Raw genomic sequence first — 15,377 nt, 5'->3', positions numbered from 1 at the left:
TATAGACTAAAACACGCACACTCATATATATACATATACTCATGCATATACACACACCCATAAAAAAAAAAAAATAAATTAAAAAAATATATAAATAAAGTAGTTTATGTCTACATTTTATTTTTCGTTCATCAAAAGAATTAAATTATTATCCTTATGAAATAATATCTCTTTAAATTCATTATTACATAAATTACAAAAGTTATTACCTATATGATAGGATTTAGCTTTACAAACTATCTCCCATTTTAAAATATAGTTAATATTTTTAGATTTAAGTTCCCAAATATATTTACTGAGGCCAGTAGAATTAATCAAATTTCTATTCTTAAATGAGTGCATATGTTGAGCTACTCTTAATTTAATTTTATTAGAAGTTGATCCTATATAAATCTTATTTAAATTATAACCATTATGTTTATTCTCATTCAATAATTTCACTATACATTTATAGACTACATCTTTCAAATTACATTTATTATTAAAATTACATTTAGTTTTATCTAAACATGTACAATTAATTATATCCTGGTCAACATTATTATTATTAAAATTAATATTAGAATAATTATTAAATTTAAATTTATAATACTTATTTAACTTAAATCTATTAAAAGAAGAGATAATATTAGCAAAATTATTAGTAGTAGAATAACCTACACCAAAATTATTTTTAGAAAATATATACTGATATTTTTTATTATCTCTAAGGAATAAATCAATAACTTTTAAAATTTCATTAATAATGTTAGTTTTAACTTGAACGCCGTATGGAATAATTAGCCAGAGTTTGTTCTTATTATAGATATTATTGAATTTATTATTGGTATTATTAAATTTATTATTATCAGTAAAAAAATTAAAATTATATTTAAAATTGTTTCCATTAAAATTAAGTTTATGTTTAGGTAATTTATTATCATAATACCAATTATTCTTATTATTCTAAGAAGACATTATCATGAGTATAAAAGTTATGTTTATTAAAAAAGTCATTATTATTATAATTATTATTACTAAAATTATAAAAATATTTCAGATTATTAAAAAATTTTATATTATTTGTATATCCCACTTCTTGAAGGGCTTTATTATAATAAGATGCATGTTTTTCAAAGATCTCTATATTAGAAGATAGTAAAGATATTCTCTTACCTATAGTAAATGTTAAAGATTTTTTAATTGAGGGTGGGTGATTGCTTTTAGCATGAATGTATTTAATATTTTCATTAATCTTATGGTAAAGTTGGGAATTACCAGTAAATAAGTTAAAATTAGCATCTAAATAATTAACGTTATAGTACTCATTATAAATAGTAATCTTTAAACCATTTCTTTTAAAAAAACTATATATTCTCTTATATAATTCTAGTTTTCTATTAGTGCAATTTTTAGTAAGTAATAAAAGGTCATCCCTATATAAACCACCCTCCAATTTTAAGTTTTCAAGTTCAAGTTCAGATAATAAATATATACCTACTAAATCAGTTACCTGTGCTGAATCAGGTGCCCCCATTGGTATATCGAAAAAAATCTCTAGTATCTTTCCTAGCCCACAATTTATTATCATATTTAATCAATGATTTCCTAGCCATTTTAACTACATTTACTTCATCGTAAGTCATACCTACTTTCTTCATAGCAAAAATTAGGGCCTTATTTAGTACAATTTCATTTATGGAAGAATAATAATTATCAATATCTATTTGAATAAATTTATACCTATTTTTATCTTTAATATTATTAAACCAATTTAAAGTATCTACTGTGCTATTCCATAATTTAAGATAATTAATTCTATTTAATTTATCAATATATTTATCTAAAATTATTTTACTTAATTTACTTAGATCTGACTTACAAGGACAAATAAGCCTAACTTTAGGGCCAGAATAAAAATTATCTTTATGGTCTTTTAAAGTAATTCTAGGGTTCATCGGTACATAAGGTTCTGTCCTACTATCAAGTTCATATTTAAACATTATTAATTTAGAGGCCTTATTAATCGAATATAAAGTATTTTCTGGAACTATCTTATATTTTTTATTAATTTCTTTCTCTAATAAATAATCATATAGTTTTACTTCTAGTTTATATAGGTTCCTAGTTTTATCGGATTGTACAATAATACCATCCATATTTCTAAATTGTTTAATTTTAATGGCTAAATTTCTTAAATAATCATTATGTCTATTTGGATATTTATGAAATTTAATATTTTTCACTACTTTCCAAATACTATCCTCTAAATTCTGTAAATCCCTATTATACGGTGGTTCTTTTCTGGATTTAAATTTAGAATTAATATAATTTAAATTATCTACATCATGAATATTAGTAATATTATGATTATTATTAGAATAAGCTTTCCATTTAATTCTAGTAATAAAGTCCTTAATATTATTAATAAGTTTCAAAATATATTCCTTTCTAGATGGGATGGGGATATCCTTCAAAGATGAATTCCAAAACAGTGGCTCAATCCTACCTGTAAATTCCATAATCAACGAAAAATTGAAAGTTAAATACAAACAATAACGTTAATTGTAAATTGAAAAATTATAATATTAGGGACAAAATCCAAAATTACAGGTAAAAACTCAATTAAAATCAATTTATAAAAAATTAAAATTAATTTGAGCTTTATAGATAAAATATATATAAAATATATAGTTTTAGGGAAAAAAACCAAGTTTCAAGAACTCATCGATGAAAATCCACTATCACATATAGAAAAATTAATAATTAAAAGCAAATTAATGAGTATAATATAAAACAAAGTAAATATCATAAGATAAAGATAATAAAATGACTACACGTGTTTCATAACTAATTTTCAAATAAAAAGGAAATTTAAATCGATTAAAATCAATTGAAATTATCGAAAATAAATTCTATTCAAAAATATAGCTAATCATCAGGTCAATAATTAAAATAAATAAATATATATATCAACCAACAATATACATATATACACATATATATAAATACACACATATACACACATATATTGTACAGGTAAAACTGCATCTAATGACATAATGTTATAGGTATATACAATAAGTGCTCAGGTTGGTTTACCACCAAAAACTCTGACCTGAACTGCGACTAAAACAAAAGTGGTGTAGCAGCTGGGTTCATCATTGAGCAGGTAGGTATACATTAGAAAGAAAGAATGAACAGGCAAAATATGTGGTGTCACTCTAGAGCAACAAATTCATAATTCAAACAGAATTGCAGCGTAAATAATGGATTAAGAAATTGTGAATAAAGTCTCTTATGCACAATTTCTTAATCCCTTATTTACTCTAAGAACTCTGCAATTATGTCTGAATTATAAATTCCATGTTCCATGTTGATACTACATGTTTTACCTGTTTGTTCTTTCTTTCTAATGTATATATATGTAAATATAAAGTGACAAGCTGGCAGAATCGTTAGCATGCCAGGCAAAATGCTTAGCAGCATTTCGTCTGTCTTTACGTTCTGAGTTCAAATTCTGTTGAGGTTGACTTTGCCTTTCATCCTATAGGGGGGTTGATAAAATAAGTGCCAGTTGAGGTCAATATAATTGATTTACCCCCTCCCTTGAACTTGCTGGCCTTGTATTAAAATTCGAAACCAATATATATATATATATATATATAAACAATATATGAGTATATGCATATGTATGTACATGTATGTATATACCTTCATCCACATGTACATAGAGATACATAACTGGGTACATGACGTGGCAAAAGAACATGGACAAAATGGTAAACAAGGTGCAACAAACAAGTAGGCCACATAGAAACATCCCCTTCATCAGCTGCCACCATTAAAACCCCGGCGTTTCGAAGAATTGGGATTTGGTTTGCAAGATTCTTTATGTGAGTTTGTGTGTTGAAGCATGTTCTGTTGTTTCAATAGTTTTGAGAGTCAGAACTACTGAAAAGGTTGCAAGATGCAACGATAATTTTAGAAAAATAAAAAAGAAATATGTGGAAATTTTATCGGTGAGTGTTTTAAATTATAAGGCACCAAAAGAAAATGACTCTCCCCAGACACAACAGTATATAGATATATATAAATATATATATATAAATGGGTAAAGACCAACTTCAGTCATGAATAACCATGAGATTGCACCTAGAAAGTTACTCTCTGAGGTACAAGCCCAGGCAAGGTTGTTTACGGAAGACCAGCAGTCGCCCATGCATACTAGCCTCCCCACTTCATGCCATTGGCGCTAGCCAAAGGAAAGGCAAAGGCCAATACAGCTTGGTACCAGTGACGTTGCAACTCATTTCTACAGCTGAGTGAACTGGAGCAATGTGAAATAAAGTGTCTTGCTCAAGAACACAATATGCAGCTCGGTCTGGGAACTGAACTCACTACCTCCCAATTGTGAGCCTGATGCTCTAATCACTGAACCGTGTGTGTGTGTATATATATTCACTGATTTCAGTTCTGTTTATGGCTGGGGCTACTGGCTGAGCATACAGGCATTGATGTAGCAGATATTTTAAATTTAGTCTCATTGGTGGACCTAGCTGATGAGAACCAACCAATTTTACAATAACAAACATATTCTGAAAAGTTCAAAACTTGAGGACTAGGTTGTCCATTTCTCTGGCGTTCCTCCTAGAGGTAAGATGAAAATTTTATTATATTCACCATCTGCACACATCTTTGCCTCTATACATTCAGTGAAGCTTTACCTAGCATCGAACGATTATTGATTGCTATTTCCAGCAAAAATTGGTACCTTGTTGTGCCACTATTTCCTATTTATAATTTTACCTTTATGGTGCTTTATTTTGCTGGAAAATAATATTATTGTATTGTATTGTATTGTATTGTAATAATATTTATATTTATATATATATATATATATATATATATATATATATATATATATATATATATATAAAGTTAAAACTTACTTGCAAATGGATGCGTGGCATTCGATAATATAATAATACAAATGATATATGAGCATATACATGTGTATATAGATGCATATCCAGGTACAGGATGTCAAAAAACATGGACAAAAAAGGAACGGGAACATAAACAAATTCATACTGTTGTTCGTAAAAAAGTCTGTTTTTTGTGCTTTGTTTATGTTCCCATCCATTCCTTTTTTGTCCACGTTTTTTGATTTCCTGTATCCGGATATGCATCTATATATACATGTAGATGTAGGTATGCTCATATATCATTTGTACTATATATATATATATATATATATATATATATATATATATATATATGAATATAAACTGACCCAGTACTCATTTGTACTCTATTTTAATCACCCTTGGAAAGAGAAAAGACAAAGTTGATATTGGTGGGATTTGAACTCAGAACATAAAGGACTAGAACTAAATATCATAAGGTGTTTTGCCTATTGTTCTAACAATTCTGCCAAACCCTCACTATACCTGAATGATTACCTTTTATTTTTTTTACTGTTCTGATCTGAAGGAAGAAGAAGAAGCTCTGCCCTTGGCCTTTTCGGGCCTTCTGATACTAGTGAGATTGATACAGTTAATATTCCTCTTGAATAGTTATAAATTGAAGGCTGCAAGGAGGGAGAGAATTCAAGTGCTGACATTTTGGGGAGGAAGATTTGAGAAGAGTTTGGAAGCATGTGAGTGGAAGGGGGGGGGGGGGGGTCATGTGACAAATCAGGTCTGATGCACTGCAACAGTGATGTGAAAAGCAAGGAGAGAAGACAGCACATCCGTTCAGTACACTGACATACACATAATAATAATAATAATAATAATAATAATAATAATAATAATAATGATAATGATAATAATAATGATAATAATAATAATAATAATAATGATAATAATAATAATAATAATAATAATAATAATAATAACAAAAACACCAGGACTTACAAATATATATAACATACAGAAAATTACACTACTGGGCACTGCACACATCCTACGCAAAACACTTTCAATACAGTAACCATAAGAGCACCACAGCAAACCACAGCACATACCCAAGGCACACAGAGCTGCGCTCGGTAGTGAAGTGAAAGCACGTTATAAAAATAAAACTACTGAACAATAATAATAATAATAATAATAATAATAATAATAATAATAAGACATCATATCATATAGGCACAGGTGTGGCTGTGTGCTAAGAAGTCTGCTTCCCAATCACAAGGTTTCAGATTCAGTCTTGCAGCATGACATCTTGGGTAAATGTCTGCTACTATACACCTGGGCCAACCAAACACTTGCAAATGAATTTCGTAGGTGGAAACTGAAAGAACCCCACCATATATATATATATATATATATATATATATATATATATATATATATATATATATATATATATACATACACATACACACACATATATATACACACACATATATACACACACATATACACACACTTGGTAAAATCCAAGATTTACTCATTGGATGAATTACAGTGGGATTGCTCACCTTAAGTAATCCTAGGTGCTACTTACAACTCAATGCGGTTGGCCAGGACCCATATTATAACTGAGTGCTTGAACAGTACCTGCTTGGATACTTTATACCTATCTATTCATTATATACACATATATATATATATATTCTTTTATTCTATTACTTGTTTCAGTCATTTGATTGTGGCCATGCTGGATGACCGTCTTGAAGGGTTTCTTTTGTTGAACCACTAAGGTACGAGGAAGTAAACACTCTAACGGTGGGGATAAACACAAACACACACACATATACACTCATACATATATATATGTGTGTGTGTGTGTGTGTGTGTGTATGTTACTGCCTACTTTCCCTGATAGTCATAAACAAGTGTCACTATAATGGAAGCAGTGTCCTTCATTTCCAATCTTCCAGGGAAACATGTCTGGCCACAGCAAAAAATGAGGGTTGGCAACAGAAAGGGCATCTGGCTGTATAAAATCTGTCACAACAAATTTCTTCCAACCCTTGCATGTATGGAAAAGTGGACGTTAAAAAGATGACAATGATGATGTTATGTGATAAAAAATACTACTACTACTACTACTACTACTACTACTCCAATGACAGAGATCCACCTGTAAAACCATCACCACTTTCTGCACATAAGAGAATATTGAAAAAGAGTTGGGTCAGGTTCAGAGAACAGATGACAGGTATATTTTACCTGATGGGACTTGGAACTGAGGCAGATAGTTTCCTGATCAACACTGCCATCATCAATTATTGTCTTCGCTCAGTAAACTGAATATCATGGATCACCATCCCAGACTGTCTGGTGCTGTCCTTATAACCTTAACTTCATAACTCCTGAAGGAGAAACTCCTCACCGGCCTCCTTTTGCTGTTGTCTGTCTCTGGCCATTTGTGACCATGTAGGCCCCAGACAGCAGGTGAGATCGTCTCGCCATCTTGTCTTTGCTAGGCCTCTTGATCTAGTCCATTGTCTTGGTGTCCATTCTGTCGTCCTGATTCTCCATGTGTTATCCTTCTGTTACATGATGTGGGCAGCTTATCTATATTTATTCCTCTTGATGGTTCTTATGATGTTGTTAACTCTCATGTTCTGGCGAATCCAGGCATTGGTTCTCCTATCCTGCAGTGTGAAGCTGAGCAGGATTCATTTCAGTTTCCTTATATATTCACTATATATTAAGTTTGTCTAATTCTTGATATTATCTATCCATGTAATTCTTGGGGTTTTTTTTCCCCCTTCCCTCTTTTCCTATTCATTTTGCCTTTTATTTACAGACTCAGTAAACCATTTTTTTCTAATTAATGTCCAAAATATTTCATTTTTCTCTCTTTGATGAAATATAAAAATTTTCTTAATTTTTGCTATTTAAGTATTCCAATCATTATGTTGGTATTTTGTCTATGATATTCTCAAAAGTCTTCTATATACCCACATCTAAAAAACCCTTTTATATAGATGCAGGTGTGGCTGTGTGATAAGAGGTTTCCTTCGCAGACACATTGTTTTGGGTTGAATCCTGCTGTGTAGTACCTTTGGCAAGTGTCTTCCACTATAGCCTTGGGCTGACCAAAGCCTTGTGAGTGAATTTAGTAAATGGAAACTGAAAGAAGCCCACTGTATATATATATATATATATATATATATATATATATATATATATATATATATATATATATATATAATATATATATATGCACATGTGTGTTGGTTCCCTCCCCACAACATTTGACAACTGGTGTTGGTGTGTTTACGTTCCCATAATTTAACAGTTTGGCAAAAGAGACTGACAGAATAAGTACTACGCTTAAAAAATGAAGAAAGAAGTACATTGAACTAAAAATTCTTTAAGGTGGTGCCCCAGCATGGTCACAGTCTAATGACTGAAACAAGTAAAAGATAAAAGATAGATACCCACATCTAAACAAATTTTTTATATACCCACATATGAAGAGTCTTCTATACACCCACATCTCAAAAGTCATATATAAACCCACATCTATAAAGTCTTCTATACACCCATATAAAAAGTTTTATATACACCCACATCTAAAATGTCTTATATACCTTTTGTATACCCACATATAAAAATCTTATATACATTGACATCTAAAAATTAGCAATGTTCATGTTGTAACCATTTGTTTTGTTACTTAACAGCTCAACAAATGGGTGAAATGAAAATAAAAACAACAAACAAACAAGTACTCAGCTCGATATGATCAACTAAAACATTTATGGCAGTGCTCCAGCATGGTCACAGTTCATTGACTGAAGCTAAGCTGGTAAAAGAATTAAAAATTACTTATTTTCCCAAACGGAGGAACTGAGGAGCATTATTTAGCTTGGCCTTCTATTTTCCCCACTATTTATTTACCTGATTAAGCAATTAATTAAATGTACAAATCAATGAAAAAGCAGAACACTAACCATCTTTCCAATCATCCCAAGCCCGTGCTTTTGCTAAAACTTCCGGATCATCTGCATCTGCTTTCTCGTCATCTTCAGCCTCTTTATTCTCAGCAGCATTTGCTGTCTTCTCTGGTTCTACAGCCCAGTCGTGTAGACTCTGACCACTGGTCAAGAAAAAAGAAGAAACTTTAGAATAGAAAACTAATATCCATATTTTATATAATACAACTGAAGTACATTTGTTATTATTATACATTGATTTCTAACATAAACACAAATCTTCTTCCTCTCTCATTCTCACACAATTTTATTACTGTGCATTCTGTTAGTTCACTCGTTAAGGTTACTTCTACAGATTTCCCATAGAAATTATAGCCAGCACTGATTTGTTGTGACATATTATATCCCAATATGTCTAATGTAGACAACAATGCAATCGAAGATGGGAAAATGGGTAATGGGTGTTTATGCCATATTTCAAGAGTTCTTGTTCCTTCTTTAGCACCGCATCCAACTCATTAACCATCCTCGAACCCATTGCTTAAATAGCCACTAAATATAGCAGTGTAACATTATTAGATACAGCAATTTTACATGTCAGACATCAGCTGGTATGTGCATATTAATGACTTGTAGGGATACAGTATTTCGTTATGTTACCACAATATTAAATATTGAATATTAAACGCTTTATAAGCCGATACTGTATTCTACTGTGTTAGCAGTGCTATTAGATAACCTTAACTAAAACAGTAGAACACAGTATTGACTCATAAAGAATGTGATATACTGTGTAGTATATTATGGTTGTATAATGAAATACGGGGGCCCTACAAGTCATTGGTATGTTCTATTAGATTTTTTTTTTGTTTGTTAATCTAAAAGAACTCCACTGTTTAAGCAGAGGCTGACCTTTATGTAAGAAACTAGATTCCCTCTCTTTCTCTCACTCTTTGTGTTTGTGCTTCTTCGTTGGAATTTGGCCATCATCAGCATCATTTAATGTTCATTTTCCAGGCTGGCATGAGTTAGATGGCTTGAGAAGAGCTGGTCAGCTGGAGCGCTGCACCAGGCTCCAACTGTCTGTTTTGACATGATTTCTACAGCTGGATGCCCTTCCTATGCCAACCTATTTACAGAGTGTACTGGGTGCTTGTTATGTGGAACCAGTATGATTATCTAAATTTACAGCCTCAACTTGAAGAACCTTTTGGATATTTTACCAATATCTTTCAATTGATTTCATTTCCAGTTATGCATCATTGACCCATTAATATACTTTGTTCAAATCCAGATGTCTCCTACTATACACACATTCAAGAATGACTTCTTTTTTGTTTTTGGCCCAGGGGTCTCAACTTCTTGATAGAGTTGTAGGGGTATCATCCTGACATATGGCACATCATGGTCATTTTTAGAACTCACAGAACCCATCCTCTCCAGGTCTTACCATAGCCAATTTCTTCCAGGAAGAGATACAGAAAGAAGAAAGGACAGAAAGAGAATAATTGACCCCTAGTACAGAAATGAGGCTTTACTTATCCACCTTCCAAAAAAATAAAAGGCAAAGCTGATTGTGGTGAGAATTGAACTCAGAGTTCAGAGAGCCAGAATGATCAGCGCAAAGTGATTTATCCAACACTCTAATGCTTCCACCAATTGACTGTCTTATTTCCAGGAATAAGACAGTTGATAATGGTTGGAATATACCTTAGATGTAAATATAGAAAATGTTTCAGTTCTAAAATAAAGTTAATAGTCTGAAAATTTTATAATTTTATTGAATTGTTGTTGGCACTCCGTCGGGGGTTTCAGTTGATCCGATCAACGGAACAGCCTGCTCGTGAAATTAACGTGCAAGTGGCTGAGGACTCCACAGACACGTGTACCCTTAATGTAGTTTTCGGGGATATTCAGTGTGACAAGGCTGGCCCTTTGAAATACAGGCACAACAGAAACAGGAAGTAAGAGTGAGAGAAAGTTGTGGTGGAAGAGTACAGCAAGGTTCACCACCACCCCCTGCTGGAGCCTCGTGGAGCTTTAAGTGTTTTCGCTCAATAAACACTCACAATGCCCGGTCTGGGAATCGAAACCATGATCCTATGACCGCGAGTCCGCTGCCCTAACCACTGGGCCATTGCGCCTCCACTTTATTGAATAACAAAAACACAAACATTTAGTCAGTCTTTCTTGTCTCTGTATTCTTTTCTATAAGTCAATTAATTATCCAATGGTATCTAAATGATTTATTATAGTATCATCATCATCATCATTGTTTAATGTCCACTTTTACGACCTGCTTGCATAGGTCACATGGGATTACTAGGGGCAGATTTTAAAAACATGCAAAAAGCACCTGTGCTGGTGCCACATAAAAAGCACCCAGCACACTCTGGGGAGTGGTGGGCATTCAGCCATTGAAACTAAGTCAAGACACACAACTGGAACCCGGTGCAGCTTTCTGGCTTGCCAATATGGAAAACAGATGTAAAAGGTTGATTTTTATGATGATGATAATGATGATGATGATGATAATGATGATGATGATGAATGCCTTTCATGTTGCCAACACTCATCAGTTTCCAAGCAAAGTAATATTTCCCCATGGCCCAGGTATGTTTTTCCTGGAAGACTAGAAATAACATAGCTTACAGTCATCACATGACAGCAGGACAACTGTACACATGATGGGCTTCTTTCAGTTTCCATCAACTAAATCCACACACAAGGGATTGGTTGACTTGGGTCTATAGTAGAAGACAGGCTGTGTGAGCTGTCATGGTTCAAGTTAGTTCTTGTTTGGAGTTACTGTCCTCTTCAGTGTGGTTAGGAGACAACATCTCATTTATAATGTCTATATTGGCAGGGTTTCTATGGTTGAATGCCCTTCCTAATGCCAACCACGTCACAGAGTTTACTGGGAGTGTTTTATCATGGCACCAAATCTAGTTCCAGACAACATTATATTCATTTCAGTATTATACATTCTTAACTATCAAATAAAATTGTCTAAGTAAAAGTAATAGTTGCAGTGGTGAATGATGGTTGCTAACTAGTTTAAATGGTTTCTACAGTTAGATGATTAATAATTTGCTAATTCTTGACAAGTGCTGGTGCCACTTCGAAGGGAATCCAGATGTAAAAGCCATGCCAAAACTGACTTTTCCTGTGCTAGGGGCCCATGTAAAAAGCACTCAGCCCACTCTGCAGGGTGGTTGGTGTTAAGCTGTAATAACCATACTAAAACAGACACAGAAGTATGGTGCAGTCTTCTGTCTGGCCAGTTCCTGTCAAACTGTCCAACCCATGCTAGCATGGAAAGAGGTTGTTAAACAATGATGGTGATGATTGTTATCAACATCATCATTTTAACATCTACTTTTTCATGCTTGCATGGGTCAGATGGAATTTGTTGAGGTGGATTTTCTATGGCCAGTGCTCTTCCTCTCACCCACTCTTACCAGTTTCCAAGCAAGGTAATATTTCTACGTGACCAGACATGTTTTTGCAGAATATTGGAAATGAATGACACCACTTGTATGACAGTGACACTCATTTACAACAATCACGTGATGCTAAAGAACAAGACAGTAACATGTGCACACACACACACACACACAGCAGGCTTCATTCAGCTTCCATGTACTGGACCCACTCACAAGGTTTTGACCAACCTGGGGCTACAATAGAAGACACTGGCAGAAGCATTAGTACGCCAGGCGAAATGCTTAGTGGTATTTCGTCTGCTGTTACGTTCTGAGTTCAAATTCCGCCGAGGTTGACTTTGCCTTTCATCCTTTCGGGGTTGATAAATTAAGTACCAGTTACGCACTGGAGTCGATGTAATCGACTTAATCCCTTTGTCTGTCCTTGTTTGTCCCCTCTATGCTTAGTCCCTTGTGGGCAATAAAGAAATAAGACACTTGCCTAAAGTGCCACACAGTGGAACTGAATCTGGAACCATGTGGTTGGGAGGCAAACTACTTACCACACAGCGACGCCTACTAAATACATTTTGGAAGTAAATCTCTTTACACACAGCATCTTGCATTTAAAAAAAAAAAAAATACTTACGTTGGTAATTGTAATGTTCCTTCCTTGATTTTTTGATCATAGAATTCTTCAATGGTTAAGGTAGGCAAACTAGGATAACCAGCCCCTAGAACTTTCTTTTGGAGTTGATCTTTTGTTATAATGAAGGGCCGGAATGACTGTAATTGAAGATATAGAGTAAATATGTTAAAACATCAATTGCATAAGTTGTGCTGCCTTATTTGTGAATTTTTAGCAATGATTTATATTTTTTAAAAAATAAAAGAGATTCAAGCAAAATGTTTTATAGCATCAAATTTTACATGTCATTGTAGAGAAGTAAAAAACAAAATATTGTAACCTTCTGACACAAACCATATTTAAAATAAACATAAATTTTATGGGTTAGTCAAGTAGAAGGGATTGCTCTTATGGCCAGAGACTGGGGAGAGTAATGCAGTTGATGCTTATTCATCATCATCATCATTTAACGTCCGTTTTCCATGCTGGCATGGGTTGGACAGTTTGACAAGAGCTGGTCAGGTTTCATGTCTGTTTTGGCTTGGTTTCTACAGCTGGATGCCCTTCCTACAGAGTGTGCTGGGTGCTTTTACGCAACACTGGTACAGGTGCTTTTTATGTGGCACCAGCACCCACGAGCCCACAAAATTAGGAACAAATATACAAGCAGATCGGATAATATACATTACCTTGTCTGTTTGTATATATAGGATAACATTTTCCAATGTTCCATTCCCTAATTTAAGAATGTTCATCATCATTTTAACGTTCACTTTTCCGTAATGGTATTGGTTTGTTTACATCTTCATAATTTAGCCAAAGAGACTGATAGAATAAGTACAATACTTAAAAAAATAAATAAGTGCTGGGCTGATTTGTTTGACTAAACCCTCTAAGTTGGTTCTCCAGCATGACCACAGTACAATGACTGAAACAAGTAAAAGATCTAAAAAAAATTAAAATGTAGCTAATCTCACCTTTTTCGGAGATGGTTCTTTTGGTTGGCGCTGATGACTGTGTGCCATGTTAGGCCTTTGTTCCAAGATTTGAAGTTCAACTAGATTTTTAAAAAAATATAAAATAAATAAAAGATGAAGTTTAAAAAAAATAGATTTTCAACAGTAAAAAAAAATCTAATTCAGCTTCAGTATATTTAAAAAAACAAAAACAGTACTGAAGGATCTCTAGACAACTCGAGAGGGTGCATAACTTAGAGATTAGGGAGTCTCTCCAAGTCAAGTTGTTACTTCTCTGCATTGAAAGGTCACAGCTTCAGTATCATCATCATCATCATCATCGTTTAACGTCAACCTTCTATGCTTGCATAGGTTGGATAATTTGACAGGAGTTGACCAGGCAGAAGACTGCACCAGACTTCTGTGTCTGTTTTGGCAGTTTTTACAGCTGGATGCCCTTCCTAACACCAATGGCTATATGATTTGAATATCATAGGAAAAAACTGCAAGACAGGAAAAAGGTAAAGGGCACATAATGTAGTCCTAGATACCACTATAAAAATGGAATGGTCATGACCGAGGTGCCTTTATTGGTTTGTTTACATCCTCATAATTTAGCCAAAGAGACTGGTAGAATAAGTACATCATAATCATCATCATCATTTAATGTCTGCTTTCCATGCTAGCATGGGTTGGACGATTTGACAGGGGACTGGCGAACCAGATGGCTACACCAGACTCCAATCTGATCTGGCAGAGTTTCTACAGCTGGATGTCCTTCCTAACACCAACCACTCCGAGAGTGTGGTAGGTGCTTTTTACGTGCCACCGGCACGAGGGCCAGTCCGGCGGTACTGGCAACAGCCACGCTCAAATGGTGTTTTTTATGTGCCACCTGCACTGGAGTCAGTCCAATGTTTTGTTCACATACCACTGGCACAATACTTAAAAAAATAAATAAGCACTGGGCTGTTTTGTTTGACTAAACTCTGTAAGTTGGTGCCCCAGCATGACCACAGTACAATGACTGAAACAAGTAAAAGGTTGGTTTGTGTGAGGTTAATTTATGGGGATGTAAACAAACCATTACCAGTTGTCAAGTAGTGATGAAAGATGTGGCTAGGAATGTTGAGCTCACAGTCAGTAGGTTGTGAATTCATTCCTCAGACCAGGCAGTGCATTGTAACCTTGAGCAAGATACCTCTCTTCATGTTAATCCAGTCTGACCGGTTAAAAGTGAGCAACAACAGCAGCTGGGGATTAATTCTGTAGAGTATTAGATTTCTCCTGAATGGGATTAGTATTTTCATTCACCTAAACAGCTTGAAGACCCTCATAATCTCCAGCCTTATGAGCTGGAGGCTTGCATTTAATGTTTAACAACTTCAAGACAGACTCCTGAAGCTGATTTAAATAACAGGAGACCCTTTGGGTAGATCAGGAACAAGATGATTGGATAACAATATCCATAGTTTCAGTTGGTCACA

At 33.8% G+C, this 15,377-nt stretch overlaps 1 protein-coding gene across 3 annotated transcripts in view; it reads right to left on the bottom strand.

The window, feature by feature from the left end:
* Nucleotides 1-15,377, bottom strand: part of LOC106870712 (immunoglobulin-binding protein 1b) — a 38,388-nt gene that overhangs the window by 4,317 nt on the left and 18,694 nt on the right. For 2 of the 3 annotated variants that reach the window (XM_014916880.3, XM_089364243.1), the window contains exons 7-9: nt 13,912-13,991; nt 12,956-13,092; nt 8,900-9,045 (exon numbers count right to left, since the gene is read on the bottom strand). In XM_014916880.3, the coding sequence (XP_014772366.1) occupies nt 8,900-9,045; nt 12,956-13,092; nt 13,912-13,991 (363 nt within the window). Of the gene's footprint in view, nt 1-5,444; nt 5,573-8,899; nt 9,046-12,955; nt 13,093-13,911; nt 13,992-15,377 lie in introns of all 3 variants that reach the window. The other variant, XR_016244597.1, reaches the window with a different exon arrangement.

This window comes from Octopus bimaculoides, chromosome 16 (assembly GCF_046866305.1).
Source record: "Octopus bimaculoides isolate indiv1 chromosome 16, ASM4686630v1, whole genome shotgun sequence".
NCBI classification, from domain to species: domain Eukaryota; kingdom Metazoa; phylum Mollusca; class Cephalopoda; order Octopoda; family Octopodidae; genus Octopus; species Octopus bimaculoides.
The sequence above is the reverse complement of the archived record's forward strand: the minus strand, read 5'-3'. Positions and strand labels throughout refer to the sequence as shown.